The sequence below is a fragment of the Triturus cristatus genome, chromosome 1_2 (assembly GCF_964204655.1).
Source record: "Triturus cristatus chromosome 1_2, aTriCri1.1, whole genome shotgun sequence".
Lineage (NCBI taxonomy): Eukaryota > Metazoa > Chordata > Amphibia > Caudata > Salamandridae > Triturus > Triturus cristatus.
The window spans coordinates 176,966,712-176,987,423 of NC_140580.1; the positions used below are offsets into that span (position 1 = coordinate 176,966,712).

A 20,712-nucleotide genomic window follows, 5' to 3' on the forward strand; every position below is an offset into this window, starting at 1 on the left:
TCGTGCTTCGTCGATACATCCCTTCCCCTCGGGGGTGTGAATAGTTAAATGCACAAGAGTTTCTTTATGGAGGTACATAACAGTCATTTTGAACTCTGTTATTGTTCCCAAGTTGGTTGAATTTATTACATCACTTGATGCATGAATAGAACAAACCAATAAACGTTTTTTCTTCAGTGAAATGCGCCGATTCGGTGAGGTTGCTTTTATAAAATTTATTTTTTAAAGCAGTGAAAACATAAACATTAATAAACAAGCATTTACAATGCAACGGTCTCGGCATTGTTAAAGTTAGAGCTATTGGCATTGCTCATGACAATGCCGTTTCTTTAACCCCTTGCATGCCCGCCCCTTTCCCCGCCCAGTGCCGCGCTTTGTATTAGCGGGCGGAGTTCATGACGAGCTGGACTCGTCATGGGCACAGCGCCACCGCAGCCCATGACGAGTCCAGCTCGTCATGGGCACTGAAGGGGTTAAATGTTTTAAAAACAAAAACATAAACAAAAATGTCATGAGCAATGCCAATAGCTCTAACTTTACCAATGCCGAGACCATTGCATTGTAAATGCTTGTTTTATTACCAGTTGCTAATTCAAGTATTCATGAACACTTGCCCGCATGTGTGCCTCATCACTCAATCTCATATCTACAGCCGATCACTTATCCTTGGCTGAGGTTTGCCACCCATCCAACTGTAATAGTAATGATCAAATTTGCTACCATTGCTTCATAATGCTCAGATTGGGCAGTCATCGCTTCTTTTGCTCTCAGTTTCTATACCTCTTTTTCCACTTCAACCACAGCAGTGGGTATGGAGTATTACATGACCCTCCACCCAATGAGAGGCCAGCAATTCTATGCACCTTGACATTCCGCTCTTTTCTCCAAACCAAATGTTGTATCCTCCCCAGAGTATGGAATGGCAATTCAGAATTCACCATCTTATTTTCTAAATGTGTTTAGCCCAAAGAGGGCAGAGATTGAATGGGCATGGAGGCTGAGGTTTTCTATTACTCATTAGCAATTATTTCTCCTCTGATATGCAAATCACAGAACGGAAGTTGATTCTCCACTCCTCCTTTCATGCAATTTCCTTCTGTGTCTGGGTTTTGGATGTTATGTCTCTGCAAGCACAGGAATCGAAAGCCAAATTGTGTTTGTTATTGCTTGTTCTAATTTGTCGTAATTTCTTTACTTTTCTCCCTTCAGGCTTGAAGGAAACCCCTAGCCAGGAGGACTGGCTTGTGAGCATTCTTCCAGAAGGTTCTAAAGTGGGGGTGGATCCTTTCATTATACCTGCAGGTTTGCATGGCAAGATTAATAATTTATGTTTTATATTAGGGTTGCAACCCCACTTTTTCCTGTTCTGTGACTATACCTGATAGGCGGCATTATAACCCAACTGCATGCTACATGATTGTTTTAGCTTTAAAAAATAAGGGGTCCATGTGTTCCTGACAGAATTCATACCTTTGAACTTCACACACCGCACTTTAATTTACTGATCTATTTTGCCGGTGATTCTGCTTACCTTTAAGTGCTACAGTTTTAATCGCTTGACCACTCAATTTAGGGAATGGTGCAAACAGTCTTTCGAAATTGAATTTCTGTCCACATCTATCAAGTAGTAGTAGACAAGAAGATAAGACTTGTACAAAACCAAGGCAATTAGAAATTAGCAAAGCCCTACTTTTTTCTGATTGCTTTAAGCTAGGCAAACCCTTAACAATATTATTGTGACAAGCAAAATCATCAAAACCTTCGTCAAGATGGAGTAAAAAATCTTTAATCTCGATCCAAAATATGTAATAGCGTATTAATATTCATTTCTATTTTGGATCGATTTTAAAGTTTTATATATAGCAATACACTTTCAGGGTTAGAGTGCCACATAAGCTATGCAAAAATGAACCAGAGAACTCTGGGTAGTTTCCAAGTTTATGTGGAGAACAACTCCGGTATAGAGCACCCTACAGCACCAGCGGCACTCTGAATCTGCTCACCTCAAATGTCTGTTTTTCCGGCAAAGTTTTTAAGCATAGTATTAGCACACTGCCATCCAGGCCGAGTTAGAAATGGTCAAAGTTTTTTGCCATTTTTACAGCAAAATCTTTAAGCATAGGATTAGCACAATGCCATCCACCTGAGCTGTAAAATGACAAAAGCCTTTTTTATCACTCCAGGCACAGTATTATAGCTTTGGATTGGTAAAATACCATCCAAGCCAACCTGGCATGAATAAAAGCAACCCCTGACATGTGTTTCGCTATCATTATAGCTCTTTTTAGAGAAGTTTAGCTTTGTCCAGACACAAGGGAGCACTCCGTATAAGCCCAAGCGATCCTTTCAGGGTTAGAGTGCCGCATAAACTATGCAAAAAAGAAGCAGAGAACTTAAAGTAGTTCGTAAATTAAGGTGGAGAGCAGCTCCTGTGTAGAACACCCTACAACACCAGTCACACTCTGAATCTGCTCACCTCAAAACAAAAAAACATTATTATTTTTTTTTTTATTATTATAGAATGCTGTTAACAAGAACCCATTGACTTTCCCTAGTTCCGGCACACTCAGAATGACATCCCCAAGACCAATATTATTTTCTGCCCCATTACCTCACCTTCTATGAGGCAAGTGTGAGTGTGCTTTTTTCATATCAAAGGTATACCGTGCAAAACAAATAAGGTGTAGCAGCCTAATTAGTCAACTTAATCTTCCTGCAACATTACTCTGGCTATCTTCTCTGATAGCAAGAAGATTCTCACTGATACATTAGTTACTTCTGTGTCATTCAAAAACCTGCTGCTAGTCTTTAAGGCTTTCAAGGCCAGCATTGTATGTCTGTCTGCTCTAAAGCACAGTACCTCAAAATGGAGTAACTCTTAACGTCCTACTTCTTTGGGCTAAGCAGATAGGCTACTTCCATCATTGCTATCAAATGCTCTTCACCCCTCAGATCTTCTTCTTTGTAGGTGGGCCAGTTGATTCTACATCCAAATCGCCCACACTTCACCGAAATGCAATGAATCCGGATGCTGGAAAAATGTCTTGCCTTTCTGTGTTAAATTCTTGTATTTTCAGCAAGTCACCCCTAAAGCATAGGAAGTAAATACTCGTACGTCAATAAAAAGAGCTTATCCAGGCATTCATAAATAAAAGTAAAGCTACTGTTTGTGGTGACTGCCAACACCTTTGTCCACTTTTTTTTTTTTTTGCTTCTTGCCTACACAGCTAATTCATAACCGACATTACAGAAAGTCCCCACAACTTGCCTTCAGCAATAATTTATTTTCAACTAAAATGATTTTTACTTGCCTCACCCCAATTCACTCTAAAACTAACCAAGGCGAGAATATAACCTTTACCCTAGCACCTACTATGCCCAGGTTTAACCTTAAAACCTCTAGCACTATTTATCTATAACTTACCTTAACTCTAAGTCACACTATACCCAAATCCTAACTCTAAACCATATGCTAACCCTAAACCTATGTGTAACTAGAATCCTTAGCCTAGCGCTAACCCTGCCTTCTAAGCTAAACTTTATCAAAGTCGTTATGATCTCTCAGCTACAAAGAAGATAGCATAGACCTCCTTGCCTAATAAAAAAAGCTAATTGTAAGAAATCTTGTTAACTTTTCTTGAAAATTACCATTTATTTTGTTAGATTCTTTGCAATAGGTCCCTCTATTCTGGATTTGTTGTGCTAACATAATCTCATTTTGGATAACCTTGTACAAACCGAGGACCTCTTTTCTGGAGGCAAAAGACCCACAGAGAAAATAAATCCAGATGGGTTCTGCATTTGTTATTTAGTATGTTATGCCCCAATTTTGATATTTGTATGGAAAATTTACGAAATCACTTGCAGTCGTGTGGAGGGAAATTATTTTCCAGTGCATGACAAACACCCAGCTCTAAAAAATCAGTGTGAACGGTGTGACCTAACCTACTCTGTTGCTTGCAATACTCTGTGTTGCGCGGCTTACTTTTTGGGTCACTTCGCAGAAAAATAACCTTACTTGCCTCCATTGAACAGCCATATAGTTGGTCAAGACCCAGCACCTATCAATCCATTAGATACTATCTAATATCTGGACTAGTAACTGTCACCTTTGGTTTTATGGAAGCATTGAATGGAGCAGTGTTTCAGCACAACTAAAATTGTTGCCTTTTACATTGTTTTACTTCTCTCTTTAAATACATAATAATAGATTATGTACCTCCTTTATCTTTTGTTTTCAAATGCTGCAAACAGTACATCTTACTGTTAACCAATGACATTTTAATCAATTTACTTATCTCTAAGTTGGCTTTACAGAGATTTGAATTTGATCTGAAAATCACAGCAGATATTGTTATCAGAGCTTTAAATCGCTAAATCATATTGCTGGCATTGGCTAGAATAACAAGCCGTTGCAATTAGCCTGTGTGTACGGTGCTTACAGAACAACTGTTAAATTAGAGCCATTGTGCTAGTTTAAAAAACCCACATTGTGTTTATTTTTTTGGCAGACCAGTGGAAGAGCATGTCGAATGCCCTGAAGAATGCTGGTCACTGTCTCATACCGGTGCAAGGGAACCTCATTGATGCAATCTGGACAGATCGCCCTCAACGCACGTGTTTCTCCCTCATGACGCTTGGCTTAAAATACACAGGTAGGTAGAACTAAGACATTAAAGTAAAATAATAGCTACCTTCACACTTTGTATTCTATTTAGCCTCCTTCTGACCTGTTTTATGGTCCTTTAATGAAGAAGACACAACAAATATTAAAGCAAAATTGACTTAAGATTGATTTAGGATACTTGGGAGACTGTTGTAGCAGCATCTTAAAACAATATGACAACTTGCAGTTGCTTGTTAAAACAGCATGCCCAGTAGTTATCTAATATTCTGGAACTGTTTTGGTTTACAATCTATATACAGTAAAAAATACTGATACAATCAATAGGAGCCATCTATTTGGCGAAAAAAAGTAAGAGGCCATTGTGAAGATTGAGCACTGCAGAACATTTTGTCAAACGCTTGCTGTAGAGGTGCATTTTTAGGGAAACAAACATTTCCTTCACCAAACACCACTTTGGAAAGTATCAGGAGCATGTGTAATGGGAATTTCCTCCTCCCATAAAACATAGGTCGGCAGGAGCCAGCGAGTGGGCCATGGCATTTGTGCAGTTTAGAACCGCACAAGAGAAAGCATTGTTCCTTTAGAGCATTTTGTTCCAGGTTCCAAACCCTGGGCCCGTGGGAGCTATAAGTGACACTGGGAAGCAGATGACCTGCGTGAAGACTGCACCATTTTCAATATAAAACCACCAGGCGCAAAGCTTACTCTGGTGAATGCTTTTTAGTTCACCCAGAAAGAGAAAGAATATGCATTAGGCATGAAACTGAGACAATGCAACTAGTTATGCTCTTCAGTGCTCTCAGCTGTATAATTTCTGTCTCGGTGTCGCAAGAGCTTTGGTCTCTGTTGGGGACTCTTAGTGAATGAGAATTACTCCCAAAGATGAAGGGCCAGATGATCATGCAGTGGAGGTGCCATTTTTTTATGGGTGAAAAGTAAAACAAGCACCAAATTTGAAATTGGACCTGAAAGGGAAGAAAATGGATTCTGCCTCCAGGACGCCTTACTGGTGTGACCTTTTGTGCCTGCCACAACTTTCCCTCCCTCCCCCTTCGCTTTGTGGATAGGTCTGTGCGAAAGACGCAGGTGGATGAATACAAGCTTATTGTAGAGTAGACTGCTTCAATTTCTCCCATACAGTGATGTAGTGGAGGGCAATTGTACTCGTTTTTTTTTTGTTGGCAGCAACAATGCACCACTATATGCACAGGGGCTTGTCTTGCAGGGGGACATCAGAAGGTGGGGGTGGGAATGTAGCCATCTCGGAGTTAAGTCACCGAAGGGTTATAGTCCATTGTAATGCTCCACCCCAGGAGGCTTCTACTTCTGTAGTCCTTTGGAATAAGAGCAACGGTGTGATTGAGCTACCCACTGTGTGAGTCTTCTTGAGTTTGTATCTTCTGCAACAGCAGCTCAGATAACTCACTCTCTGCCTGGCTGAACATTAAAGTGCGAGATATATTCCCAGAGCCTTGTATTCTTGCTGCCCTCGAAGGATAACTCAAACACACAAAGGGTGATGGGAGGAATGCTTGTAATTTGTCTAACAGCCAATCGCTCTGGATAGCATTCCAACTCATTGTTATTTTGCTGACCATGCAACCTCAAATTGGACAGAACCAAATGCAAATCAGTCTTGACCCTGCTCCAACACGAACTGTCCAGCCCGAATTGCCATGCAAGGTCCTCAACTGGAACACATGCAACCAAAGGCTGCTTTCATCTTTATTGGTGCTCTTCAGTGAGGTGTAGCCTGTTTCTAGAGGCGCAGTGACCATGGGACCCACGTCTGGGTGTACCCTTGCCACTTTGGGCGGTAAATCACGTACACAAAGGGTGAAGGAGAAATGCTTGCAGTAAGCCTAACCACTGGCAATGGCTGGGGTAAGCATTCCAGAACATTGTCTTTTTGTCATATTTTGGGGAATAACCATGCCAATTAGGGCGGTTCATCAAATACACAAACTTCGGGCTGGACTGTTCCCATTGGAGCAGGGCTAAGACTGATTTGCATACAGCAGGTTTCTGTCTAGAATGGCACAGTGGGTAAATAATGATGGCCTGGAATGCAGCCCAGGTGGTCACCTTTGGCTGAGATTAAATCAAGTATTCCTTCCATCATCTTTTTGGTTTTACAGTACAAGTCCTAAGTAAAACAGGTATGCCTAGACGGGTCCCATGCCCTCTGTGCCAGAAGACTCAAAGCTATATCTCACTGATGATACACAATTAGGGCAAAACCAGTGTGGGGTTGCTTGTGTTCCCATCTGAAGGTGCCTGGCGGGGCAGTTCGGGCTGGACTGTTCTATTGTAGCAGAACCAAGTCTGATTTGCATGAGGCAGCACTCTGTCTAGAATGGCACAGTGGGTGAGAAACGATGGTTGGAATGCCCAGAGCTATTGCCAGTGGATTATTTCAAGCATTCCTTCCATCACCTTGTTTTTTTTTTTTTTGCAGTATACCTTTCGAGGGATAACTGGCAATGATTAAGCCAATTCCTAAAGGAATGTGCAGACAATGGCTAGTAAGGAGTAGAGCTTGCCAGCTGTCAGAATCTTCCAAACTCCCTGATGACTACACTAGCCGTTTGTAGCTCACAGACAAATGATGTACAAGCATTTGGTCCCTGATTTCCATGTTCAGTCACTTTCTGATTCTGATGCCTAGTCGCCCATGGGACCTGCATGATGTTGGGGGCACAATTTGTGCTGTATGCTACGCAGGAAGCGATCATGCAAGAGCGGGTGCTATATAATCCAGTTCATGATCCGGAGCTGTAATGAGTCCCAGGGTGATCCTCTCGCACTAATGATCAGCACTAGAGTCTCCGCACAGCCCTACCCTCAGGGTTGGAATCCAGAAGACAAATGTAATTCTGAGATTGCCGCCCAAACCCCTCTGACGTCCTCACTGAGAGGTTTGTCAAGCTGTTAACCTATATGCTTCCAACCCAGACTATGCTCTCTTTGCAGACTATAAAAAGATTGTGGTGGTTGTTCATGCAACACATGTATTTCTCCAGCATTGGATCTTCCATAGATTCACATGCGTTATTATTCACTGGTGTTGGGGTGCCCAGTACTTGTTATCATCAGTAAACATCACTAAAATGGCCAAATGCCTCTGAACAGTGTTTGGTTAGTAGCACATTCACATCATTGAAAACACCCAGACTTCGGGCAAGCGGGTGAATACTCCAGGTTTCTTACTCCCAGTAGAGGCCACCACAACTCAAATTTCCTACCCCAAATAGAGTGTGAGGGAGTCCTGAACAGGCCTGTGCTCTGTTGTCTTCGATGACCTCAAAACGTCTTGGGATTTAGTTTTAATATCTCGTGAACGCCATCTGAGGCCTAAATTCATCTATTTTAACACAGTGAATTGTACCTGGATTTCTATATTCTGGGCCAGGAAAAAGGATTTGACCACAATGCCAGCTTCTCCATAGAAAGCAAAACAAATCTCTCTTAAGTGTCATCTTAATGAGTTGTTTGTAGTTGATCTATTCCACAAGTGTATTTATTGCCTTTGCGCAAAGATTAAAAGATGCCTAATGTGGCATTTTTTAATCCTTCTCATCAAAGACGCTCCATGGCAGACGTGAGCCTGACTTTATACTCGCAGGAGCACAAGAGAGTTCTCCTCTTCAGGGGATGGTTCTTCGTGAAGTGCCCACTCAGCACCTTATGCAAAATAGAAAGCATGTGGCTTCTCCTGGGGTGGTCTGGAAGCCGTCCTAGGAAAAAAAAACAGCAAAACCTATGCAGAAGGTTGCATTTCTATGGCCACATTGCACACACGTGAACCTCACACATTTAGGCTGCCGGTCAAACCTTTATTTATTCTGTGGGAGTAAACTTTTCAGACTAGCACAATATCACTAAAACAGATGATCACACCCTGCAGTTTATTCAAAAGCATCCCAATGTCACTATAGGTTATACAAGTGTGTAAATCAATATACAGGAAATGTTGCATAAGGCAATGGGCATTATAACGTGTAAGAATCACACATTATCCATACTTGTGGACATTACATGTTAAGAATGAAAGGTCAGGAGTAACACAGATTCAGGATATAAAAGATAACACAGTGACTGTGGTTGTCGGTACTGACAAGAATGTGTTTACTTCCCAAAGGAACCCTTCTTTGTAATCTTAGAATAACAATAGATTGAGAAAAAATAAGGTTCTATACCCATGACCTACACTTTGTATACAGGTCCTTAATCCAATAAAAAGATCACTGTGCTACATGGCTTGAAACGTATGAACCGTACATAACAAAATGATCTCAGTGTCGAAAGCAGTAGTCCTGCTTACCTATCTAAATAAAATACAAATCTGTGATCTACATGTTATACAATGTGCTTTGCAACAGCCACATTAACCCTTGAAGCTACTTTATGAGTCAAAACTGTGAATGGAAATAAACCTAGGACTCTCCCAAAACTTTGTTAATCTCTAAAGTCATCTTAGCGCTATTATAATCACCTCAGAATTGCTGGACGCAAAATGATCTGTGCAGCAGGCGCCTTATCCATGAATGATATTTAAAAATACGGCCTCTTTGTGGTCAATTGAGCGAGCCAGAACAGATTTACTGCCACCATATCCTTGTTGCTAATTTCGGTGAAAGAGATTTTTTTTAAAACAACTGTATAGATTGCCTGTCTCTCTCTGCTTTTCAAGCTCCCTCCCTTGTGACTCCGCCCACTTTCCTCTGCCACACGTTGACCCCCAATTTATGGGATCCCGAAGCACATTTTTTCAAATTCCAGCACTGGTTCTGACTGAAGGAGTAGGATAATACTTTCCTTTTTGCAGTCACCCACAAAGCATTCATGGAAGCTTCACGTTGATCCCATACATCGTTTAAATGAGCTAATATGCTCATATAAATTTTTAAATTTGTATCCAACAGCACGGTAGGAACAAGGACTACATTCCAGGCATTACTTATGATTTTCTGAATCTCTGTTTGTTGCTGATTTGTGATGCGTCTTTGTCACTAAATAGTCTAGATTGCCTAAACAGAACATGTTTGCCGCTATTTAAAATAGATAATTTCGGAATAACTTGCACAATTCGAACTACAATAAGTGTATTGTTCACCTACCAAGGAGAAACAACGCAGGCCTGTTTTGCGTTTGTAAAGAATGTTCATGTTTGTGTCATGCAACCTTTGCACCTGGGCCCTAGTGCATGCATTTATTTTACAAACAATTGCAATTGAAAACTGCATAGGTATGCACACAATCCCATCACCCCTTGTTGCTCTGCGTTTCCAGATGTGATTTAACCAAACAATACGTTTATTCTATTTAAGATGATCTTCTCCCAGTGAGCAGGTTTGTCAGAACCCATTGTGCCCGACAGTTTGGTGCTGGGCTGCAATTCTTACTGGTGTGAGCTCAAGAGGTTGTACGGAGGCACAGAGGTTCCCAATACTCCTGAGGTGGTCAGCTCTTCTCTCTCAGACTGTGCCTTCCTAATATGTGCAAGTATCTAGAGGGACTAGAGGATAGTCCAGGAGGGCTGCTGCCTGCTGAGTGGGACTATATTTGAAGGTATCAGTGAAATCTGGTGAATTTGGTCTAACGTCTTTTCATTCACTTTTCTGTTGTCTCCCCTGATCCAGAGTGATTTCTGCAAGGTGAATAAGGAACAATGCAAAATGATGTTGATAGCTCCAGCATGGGCAGATTAATACTGGCACATTAAACTAGTATGACTCTCAAGCATGTCTCATTTGACCCTCAAGCGCCACCTAGCAACCCTCCATAATGATCTAAAATCCTTGAACACCATTACTTAGATGTCAGACATCTAGATGTCCAAGACTGCAAAGACGAGCAAAATCAACTTCCAAATCACATTGGAAGCCATTCTGTATCTGATATATGGGTAAGGGCCTAAACTCACTGTCGATCAAGTCTCTTCTGCCTTACCTACTGCGTCTTGATAATCGGGTCTCAGGCATGCCTCAGAGGTGATCTAACAGTGTTGTGAACACTGTAACAAGTCTTGTTTAGACCCCTCCTATTTTCATTATGAGTCTGCTTACAGATTCTTGTATCTCTTTTTGTAGAATGTTAGCCAATCTCAGAAGTGCTAGCATCATGTCTGCCTCCTATCTAGTCTGGCATATTTTTTATTGTTTTTGTTATGGACGCTGCCATAACAGCATGGACGCTTACTCTGGAAGCTGCCATGTTTTTATTGCTTTAGTAATAGGAGCATATTATCTACATGTAAATCAAAATGACACATTAATCACCATATTTGTTTAGGCTAGTTGAGGTTTTAGTGTCTGCAGGTGCTGTTTTTTTTTCTAAATATGAGACAGAATTGACGGTGAGATACTGTAAAAATCCAGCTACCTGACCAAAAGTGGGATGGGCTTTGCACTGGGATTATCACACTAGAGGTCACACCGGGTTGGAGCGATAACCAGCCTAGGTTGGAGGCAATTCCGAGAGTGGTGCAAGGAAGGGACCTTCAGCCTTGCACTGTTTATCATACCTGTTAGACCTGGCATCTTTTGGCATGGTCTCCTCTAACCTTATTGGCTGCTGACCTCCTGTGTGGACCTTATTTTGCTGGCTTAAGACTTTGAGCATGTTTGACTTCCATTCAGTGCCAAAGTGCTGTGCTTGTCATATACATGATTGACTGATTCAAGCTAGCTGTAGGTCCCTTTTCAAGGGGTAAGACATATACCCAGGGCATGTATCTCGAATGCTCCTCTGTGGGCCTGCAGCACTGGTTGTGCATCCACGGAGGTAGCTCCTCGATTGTGCCACAGGTTATTGTTACTTGACTTGCTATTTAAAAAGCTATGTGCCAAGGTTCTCCATGTCTCTTGCTCCATCGGAGTTCTCCCTGGGGACAGGGTGCAGTGTTGGGACGAGGTAGGGCATGTATGAGAGTGCGTTGCATGCAAGGGTCGTGAATGGCACTGGGTGGTGTGTTCGGTATGACGGGGCCTGCCTGTCGCATTGGATTAGCATGAGGGACTGTAGGGTAAGGCTATTGAGCAGTATTTCCTATGGGAAGAGTAGTAGCAGTATCGTGGTGATATCAATGAGTTTGTAATGGCGAATGCTCTCCGGTAATGCGAGTCGATCAGACATTACGTGGGTGGAAATGTCACTTTTGGGAAAGTGGGTATTTCGATGCTCATAGCTAAGTGTGCCTGTCGGCCTGTCTCCAGTACACATTTGGGTGCTAAGGCAACAGCTACATCTGTGCATTCTTGATTGTAGACCCCAGACTTGTGGCTCAAGGGAAACTGTGCCCTGTGTATATGACTCTGATGGGCTTTCTTGGATGGTTACGTGGGGGTGGAATTAGCTCCCGCATGGGGGTGGAATTAGCACCCGCATTCCAAGGGGCAGGGTCTTTGCTAAAGATCGTGATCTAACCTCCTGACTTAGGATGCCAGACAGGACATCATTTAGAAAGGGCCTGTGCATTTCAAAGGTGGCCTCTTGAACTGATTGCATCTTCAAAGGCCATCGTGGGTATAACTACTGGAGCTCTGGCCTCAGCAGTTCGAGATGCTTTTGCATTTGGAACTATAATATGCTGGTTTGACTCTGAGACATCGACACTCTGGATCCTTAGTGCAGGAGGGACTTCAACTAGACTATCTTCAGACTTGTGAGGGCCTGTGGCTGGTCGTGCTCCAGGAAGGGGACGATCACTTGCTAGATTTTTCCTTGACATTGCTGGCTTGCAGCTAAGTGCCAACTGCCGTGGCCTGGGTCCTGAAGTATTCTCCAAGGTCCGGTTATCTGGCCTCCTGCTCACGAGATCCCAAGGACAAAAAGAATCTCACACTTTCCATGAGATCGTAAGGACCGTACTGGGAGCGGCAGAAAAAGGTGGAAGTGACCTTTGGTTGGGACAAGGACCGTCCTAACATACAGCATGATCATGGTGTGCAGAGGAGTGTGTTCGTAAAGATCAGCATCCACCGGAGGTGTCGAGACGTGAGGAGTGTAGGGAAGCTTGCAGAGGGACCCATGCTTGCAACCAAGGGGACCTGTACTAGCTTGTGCTACAGAGCGTGTGGGGTCCGGGGGGGGGGGGGGGTTTGGTGTGTGTGTGTGTGTTCGTGTGTGTTCCAAATTTGCCCAAGATGCAATAGCAAATCAGATCACCATGGAGTCTACAGCCTATATCTATTCTCAAAGCACAAGAAGTCCGCTTGCTTGGCTTTCCTGGTATTTAAAAACAAAACATTTTTTTTTTTTATATCGCGACCGTGCTGATAGGCTCATCAAGAGATGCAAAGTCGAGACTCCACCTAAGTACCGCCTGTCTTTGGGCCTTGAGGGAGCCTTCGATTAATAAACTGTCACATAGAGCATTTCACCAGCCCAGAAGGTATAAAGACCCACAGTTTTTACATCAGAGGGCTCCTGTATTGAGTAAGAGACTAACTCCACAACCAGTTCAAGGGTCCAGGACAAAGACCACACCTAGATCCCCAATTTCTCAGCCAACAAGTGAGGGTAGACCTCCTAGGGAATCCACCTCAAAATGCTTCTCGGCAAAAGACAGAGCACTGCTCCTGAAGGAGACTGGCCACAAGAAACACCAACCTTAAGATCCACCCTCCGGCTTCCCAGCGTGCTGGACACCAAGAGCCTCTTTTGGCTCCAGGGAAGTCTCGAGACAGGGCTACTGAGCCTCAACTCAAGCCAGTGCAGAGTTGACCTCTGAGACTAGCCCCCCTCAAAGCCAAATTCCACCCCATAGGCCATTGTGAAGCAGACACCAAAATCAGCACTTAACTAGACCTTAACGCTCAGATCTGAGTCATCTCCAATAATTGAGCTGCCTGAAATCCCTTGTGGTAAGCAGCACAAAATCTATATGTTCGAGGCATATGAGCTGTAGATCACACACTTATGCATAGATCGCCATCTGGTGTTGGGCCCGGATGTTTGCACTTTGTTGTTGTCCTGGAAAGTCTTTGGAAGTCACGGGATCGGTGGCTCCTCCTTTGGACAATAGTGCGCATGGGCATCGACTCCATCGTCAGATAGTTTTATTCCGCCACTGGGCTCAGATGTGTTCATCTCGCTCCAGTTCGGTGCCGCTACTGATCTAACTTTTAACGCGCAATCCTTTACCCTTTCTCCGATATTGTCTCGATCGCGTTCCCCATTCAACGCGCATCTCTACTAAGTCAAAACCGCCGATTCCGGTCGTCGACGCAGGCCCTCGGGCCTACCTACGCCATTAGATCTGGCTCATGGAAAGGACTCCTTTTAAAAAGTGTCCTCAATGTGGATCCAAATTTCCACACACAGATCTACATGAGGTGTGTAACCTCTGCCTTTCGCCGGACCACGAGGACAGAGACTGTCCAGCTTGCGCCTCTTTCCGCTCCAAGAAAACGATCCGGGATCGTTGAGCTCGAAGAAACATGGCTCAGTCCTCAACATCCATTCCGGACGACATCTTCCAAGAGGGCGTCGATGTACCAGAGCAGGAGCGGGTCGAAGAAGGCGTCATCAGCGGCTCCGAAACCGACGACTCCGACACCGAAGACATCACTCCAGAGCAGTGGGTCATGACTACTGACGTCAACCCCCTCCCCCCACCCACCCCCAAAAAGGCTTCGGTAACATGTTCACCTTCGGGCCTAGGTGCACACCGGGACAAAACTTCCCATGACAAATAAGCCTTCAGGCCATTCGGGATCGAGTCAGCCTGTCGTCCATGCCTAAATGCTGTCCCCGGCACCCAAAAAAAACTGCTGTCCCCTTCTGTGCCGACGACTAGTTCCACATTGGCGCATTCGGCACCGAAACCTCCTAGTACCGAACCCTCGACACCGAAAAAACCATCGGAACCGACCAAAAAAACGCTTCCGAAGAGCACAGACACTCAACCTTCGGAACCGAAAAAACCCTCTGAGTCCAACAAACAATCGGTTCCAAAGACTCCTTCGGAACCAAAAAAACCTCTCGATCCCAAGCCTAAGGATCATAAACATGCTCCAGAACCAGTGCCACGCAAACATTCGGAACCGAAAAAATCGGCACCGAAAGAACAACCTCCACAGGAAGAGCTTTTTCCTACCTGACCCAACCCCAAAAAACTCTTCTAAAAGACCCCAAAACAGGTCAACTCACACTCCGCTCCAGGAAAAGGAAAATGGACACACCTGTACCGGCTCACTTACCACCAAAGAAGAGAGACATTGCCACATCTCCTCTGAGAATTCCTTCTCCGCCTCCCCCTCCACACGACTCTCCTACCCCATCTCCACTTCCCTCACCATCTCCTCCACCACAGGACGATGATGATGATACCTCTGAGGACGGAGGGGACGGAGGAGACAATGAACCTTTAGAGGAACCTAGTCATCCTGGTTCCCCAGGAGACCCATGGGACAACTATGGCACACCAGATGTCCCTGATGTACCACAGGAAGATATATATCCTTCTAGACCTTCCCCTCCAGAAGACACTATAGGGTTCACTCAGCTCTTACACAGGGCTGCACAATACCACGGGGTAAATCTACACACAGACCCTATAGAAGAAGATTTTGTAATGGACACATTTGACACATCTCAAAGATCCACTTCCGTTCTCCCTATGTTAAAGGGGGTAATTAAACAGGCACCTGAGGTGTTCAAAAATCCTGTAAGGACTAGGGTTATTAACCCCAGAATAGAAAAGAAACATAAATCAGCCCCAGCTAACCCTGTTTATATCAAAGGACAGATCCCATTGGATTCCTTAGTGGTCTCCAACGCCAGAAAAAGGGCTAACTCCCAAACATCAGGCGATGCTCCACCTCCTGATAAGGAGTCAAAACTGTTGGATGCCTCTGGCAAAAGGACAGCGTCACAAGCAGCCAACATATGGCGAATTGCAAACACACAAGCCTTGCTGGCTAGATATGATAGGGCACACTATAACAAGCTAGAGACCCTATTACAACACCTTTCAGATAAGTACAAGACAAAAGCCAATGACTTCATTCAGGAGGATAAACTTATAACCAATACCTCCATTCGTTGTGCTCTATATGTGGCAGACACCGCCTCCCGAGCCATTAACACAAGTGTCCTTTTACGTGGACATGCATGGCTACGCATTTCAGGGTTTAAACCAGAAGTACAAACTACCATACTCAACCAACCGTTTGATCAGGAACATTTATTTGGCCCTACTGTAGATTCATCTTTAGAAAAGATGAAAATAGATACCGACACCGCCAAATCCATGGGAGCCTTGCAATCGCAAGCTTCCAGACGTTCTTTTCGTCGCTCCTCTTATAAAGGCACCTCTAGAGGTTATTCCTTTGACAACCCCTCCACTTCCTACAAAAGTCCCACCCAAACAGCCTTTACCAGAGGCTATCACAGAGGAGGCTACAGAGGCAATAACAACAAAGGCAGAGGCAAAACTAACAATACTCGTTCAGCCTCCACCCCCACCCAGTGACTTCCCTCCACTTCCCCCCCGAACCATTTCACTCCAGTCAGGGGAAGACTGCTACAATTCCTACCTGTCTGGAACAACATCACTACTGACAGGTGGGTGAGACAAATCATTCAATCCGGTTATTGTCTAGAACTCACCTCTACTCCCCCAAACATACCACCCAGACAGCGCCCAATGTCAACAGAACATTTATCGCTGCTAAAGCAAGAAGTGCTTTCCCTCCTACAAAAACATGCAATAGAACCAGTTCCCCTGCATCAGCAAAACACGGGAGTTTACTCCCTGTACTTCCTCATTCCAAAGAAGGACAGAACCCTAAGACCCATCCTGGACCTCAGACCCCTAAACCTTTACATACAGTCAGACCATTTTCACATGGTCACACTTCAACAGGTCCTTCCTCTGCTCACACAAGGCGATTTCCTTTCCACCGTAGATCTCAAGGACGCCTACTTCCATATTCTCATTCACCCCGCTCACAGGAAATATCTGTGATTTGTAGTGGACGGTCAGCATTACCAATTCAAGGTTCTCCCATTCGGAGTCACCACAGCATCCAGAGTCTTCACAAAATGTCTAGCAGTAGTTGCAGCTTACCTAAGAAGACCACAAATTCACGTCTTCCCATACTTGGACGATTGGCTCATAAAAGCCAAATCATACAGCCAGTGTGTAAATCACACACCTGCCACAATCCAACAACTTCACGACTTAGGATTTACGATAAACCTCACAAAGTCTCACCTACAACCGTCCCACATCCAACAGTATCTCGGTGCCACAATAAACACCTCAAAAGGCCTAGCATATCCCAGTCCACCCAGGATAGCAAGCATACAAAGTCTCATTAGAAAATTCAAACCACAACACTCGCTTCCAGCTCGAGTGTTCATGCAGCTCATAGGGATGATGGCCTCTTGCATATTCATAGTACCTCATTCCAGACTCCACATACGTCCCCTAAAGGAATGCTTAGCACGTCAGTGGAACCAGGCTCAAGGTCAGCTGACAGATCTGGTGTCGGTGGACGGCCGCACGCATCGCTCTCTGCAGTGGTGGAACACACAAAACCTTTCCAAAGGGTGACCGTTCATAGAGCCGGTTCCACAGATTGTACTAACAGCAGACGCATCGCTCACCAGCTGGGGAGCTCATCTATTGCATCATACCATGCAAGGCAAAGGGACACCTCAGCAAAAATTACTCCGCATCAATCACCTGGAGTTACTAGCAATATTTATGGCATTAAAATCATTCCAGAAACCGATATCAGACAAAGCTGTCCTAGTCCGCACCGACAATGACAGCAATGTACTATATACAAAAACAAGGCAGGACACACTCCCTACAACTCTCTCAATTAGCGCAGAGCATATGGAGGTGGGCTATTCCTCAAAACATTTTTCTCCTAGCCCAACACGTTCCAGGAGTCCAAAACAGCATAGCGGATCTGTTAAGTCGTTAGACACAACAGATTCACGAGTGGGAACTTAATCCACAAGTTCTTCAACCGTTTTTCCAAATGTGGGGGCAGCCAGAGATAGATCTCTTCGCCACACATTACAACACAAAATGCCCAAGCTTCGCCGCCAGATATCCACACCCATTGTCCAAAGGCAAGGCGATATGGATGAATTGGTCAGGCAAATTTGCGTACGCTTTTCCGCCTCTCCCAATCATTCCATTGGTGGTGCGCAAAATGCAGCAACACTCACTGACACTCATCCTAGTTGCTCAAACATGGGCCAGACAACCATGGTACACAACAATGCTGGAACTATCAGTAGTCCCACACCACAAACTACACCTCTCACCACGCCTCTTAACACAGAACCGTGGAGAGATCAGACACCCGGACCCAGCACAGCTTAACCTAGCGATCTGGCTCCTGAAGTCTTAGAATTTGGTTCCCTTAACCTACCCCCTGACTGTATGAATGTTATCAAAGAGGCTAGACGCCCCACCACTAGAGCCTGCTATGCAGCCAAGTGGAAAAGATTTGTAATATACTGTAATAACAGCATCAATTCAGCACATCATATGTTACCTAATACATCTTCAAAGGTGTAATCTAGCATACACATCTATTAGGTTACACCTCGCTGCCATAGCAGCTTACTTACAAAATAGACAACACTTGTCATTATTCAGGGTACCTGCCATTAAAGCATTTATGGAAGGCCTCAAAAGAATCATTCCTCCTAGGGTACCACCCTCACCAGTGTGGAATTTAAACATTGTCCTCACAAGACTAATGGGCCCTCCATTCGAACCTCTGCATTAATGCGAGCTACAGTTTCTTACCTGGAAAGTCGCTTTCCTTGTGGCCATTACTTCTCCTAGAGTCAGCGAGCTACAAGCACTAACTATTCAAGAACCACTTTTACAAGTCCATCATAACAAAGTGGTTCTCAGGACAAATCCCAAATTCCTTCCTAAAGTTATCTCTCCTTTTCATCTCAATCAGTCTGTTGAGTTGCCAATATTCTTCTCGCAACCACAAACAGAAAGCAGAAAGAGCTCTTCATACTCTAGACGTAAAAAGAGCACTCCTTTATTATATTGACAGAACAAAACCTCTTCGCAAAATAACTTTTTGTATCCTTCTCACCACCACATAAACGCAATCCCATATCAAAATCTGGGATTGCAAGGGGGACTGTCAAATGTATACAAATTTGCTATCACAAAGCAAAATGTACATTATCTATTCCCCCTAAAGCCCCCTCTACCCGAAAGATAGGGGCTTCAATGGTATTTTTAGGGAACATTCCCTTAGATGACATCTGCAAAGAAGCTTACATGGTCTACACCGCACACATTCACAAAACACTATTGTGTAGCTGTGCAGGCAAAACAACAAGCTAGTGTGGGCCAAGCTGTACTTAAAACACTATTTCAAACTACTGCAACAGGCACTGGTAATCGCCGCTGAGGAGGAGTACTGCTATGCAATCGGAATTTGCCTAGCATTGTGACGGTAAGTTCCATTTCTCTTAAGGACATGATGGCGAGGATTATGCTTGTATCTCTCTTCGCTTTATTACTACAGATACTCGTAGCAGCCAGAAAGATCTTCAAAAGAATCAATAACATTACAAAAAACTACAACTTCCTACAACCAGGGAGGAATCCAAATACATGGTCCTTCATCTGTTGCCATCGTCTTAGGTACATAGTCCCATGTTTGTCTCCTCACTTCCTCTTTCTTCGCGTAAGTCACGCCATCTCATCACGGGTCCTGTTTTGAACCATCGTTTCCTGGAAAGAAAAAACAACGTAAGGTCGAGGAAAAACTCCCAACGACGCATGAAATGCACAATGCGGACATTCTACAATAATTTGACCAAAAAAAAGGTAACCACTTCACCAGTACCACAATTAACGGGTAAACCGATTACTTACTGCCATACAGGAGGGTTCGCACCACTGTGCTGCGGGAGGGATAATCCTTGCCTCCGTGTCCTTAATAGAATTGGAACTTACCGTCCCGATGCTAGGCAAATTCCAATTCTATGGCAGGACCGGAGGCTTCGGATTATGCTATTTCAAAGCTTACTTAGTGCCAACTGCGCCACATCCAGCACTGGTTTAAAATAGAACCTTTTAAAAGTGGAGTCCGAAGACCAATCAGCTGCACGCATCATGTCTTCCAAACGCGCTCCCAGCGCGAAAGCTTTTGCGGCCATGGCGCCTCTAGCTGAATGGGCGCCAAACTGCTTCGTATCATCAATACCAGCTTCTTGCATGACCCAACGCACACACCTAGCTATGGTGGGAGAAGAGACAGCTTTGTGTGGCTTTTTGAGAGCTATCAAAAGTTGTTGTTCGCCCGGAGGATGGAGTTCTAGCGTTAATGCCGCATACGCCTTCAAACAATCCACCACACACAGTTTCGGGGTGTCTCTAAAATCCGGGTACGAAACCGATCGGGAATGAGACTTAGTGCTCCGGACGATCGTGAAAACAACCCCTTTGGGAGAAAAAGCCTGTGCCGAGATATCCAAATCCCGGACGTCTGAAACTCTCCTGCAGGAGATCAAGCACAGAAGCATAGCGAGTTTAGAAGACAGTTCCTTCAAAAAAAGATACTTATTCGACTGCCAAGAAAGAAACCGATTCAACACAAGATTGACGTCCCACAGGACAGAATAACAAGGCTCCAGAGGCAACGACAACCGGATACCACGCAAAAGTCTGCAGACCAACGGATGCTCCCTAACTGGATATCCGTCTAGCGGGACATGACCCGCCGAAATTGCCGACCTGATCGCATTTATTGAACGATACGCCAATCCTTCTGACGCCAAGCCTGATCAGAAATTCAGGATGGGAACAATACCTGCGACCACGGGATCCAGGTTCCCTCGAAGACACCGACGAACCCATCTCGTCCAGGCGGGTCGGTAACGTTTTGTGGTGCTGTCTGCCCAAGCCTTTGACAAGAGGGTCTCCGCGTGTCCCAAAAAGCCCAGCAGCGCCCAACGGTGCCGTAAAGTCGCCACGCCATAAGGTGGAGCGTCCCCTGTGTGACTAGGTGATGAACTCCGTCCGAGTTCAGAAGCAGGTGAGGACACAGGGGGAGTAGGATTGGAAAATCCCAGGA

The 20,712-nt window shown here is 44.4% G+C and overlaps 1 protein-coding gene across 5 annotated transcripts in view; it reads left to right on the top strand.

The window, feature by feature from the left end:
* Positions 1–20,712, top strand: part of XPNPEP1 (X-prolyl aminopeptidase 1) — a 384,359-nt gene that overhangs the window by 106,577 nt on the left and 257,070 nt on the right. For all 5 annotated transcript variants that reach the window (XR_014961064.1, XM_085603445.1, XM_085603448.1 and 2 more), the window contains 2 exons: positions 1,210–1,302; positions 4,512–4,655. Coding sequence is in view for 4 of the 5 variants with exons in the window: in XM_085603445.1 (XP_085459571.1) it covers positions 1,210–1,302; positions 4,512–4,655 (237 nt within the window). In the remaining variant the exon portion in view is untranslated. The remainder of the gene's footprint in view (positions 1–1,209; positions 1,303–4,511; positions 4,656–20,712) is intronic.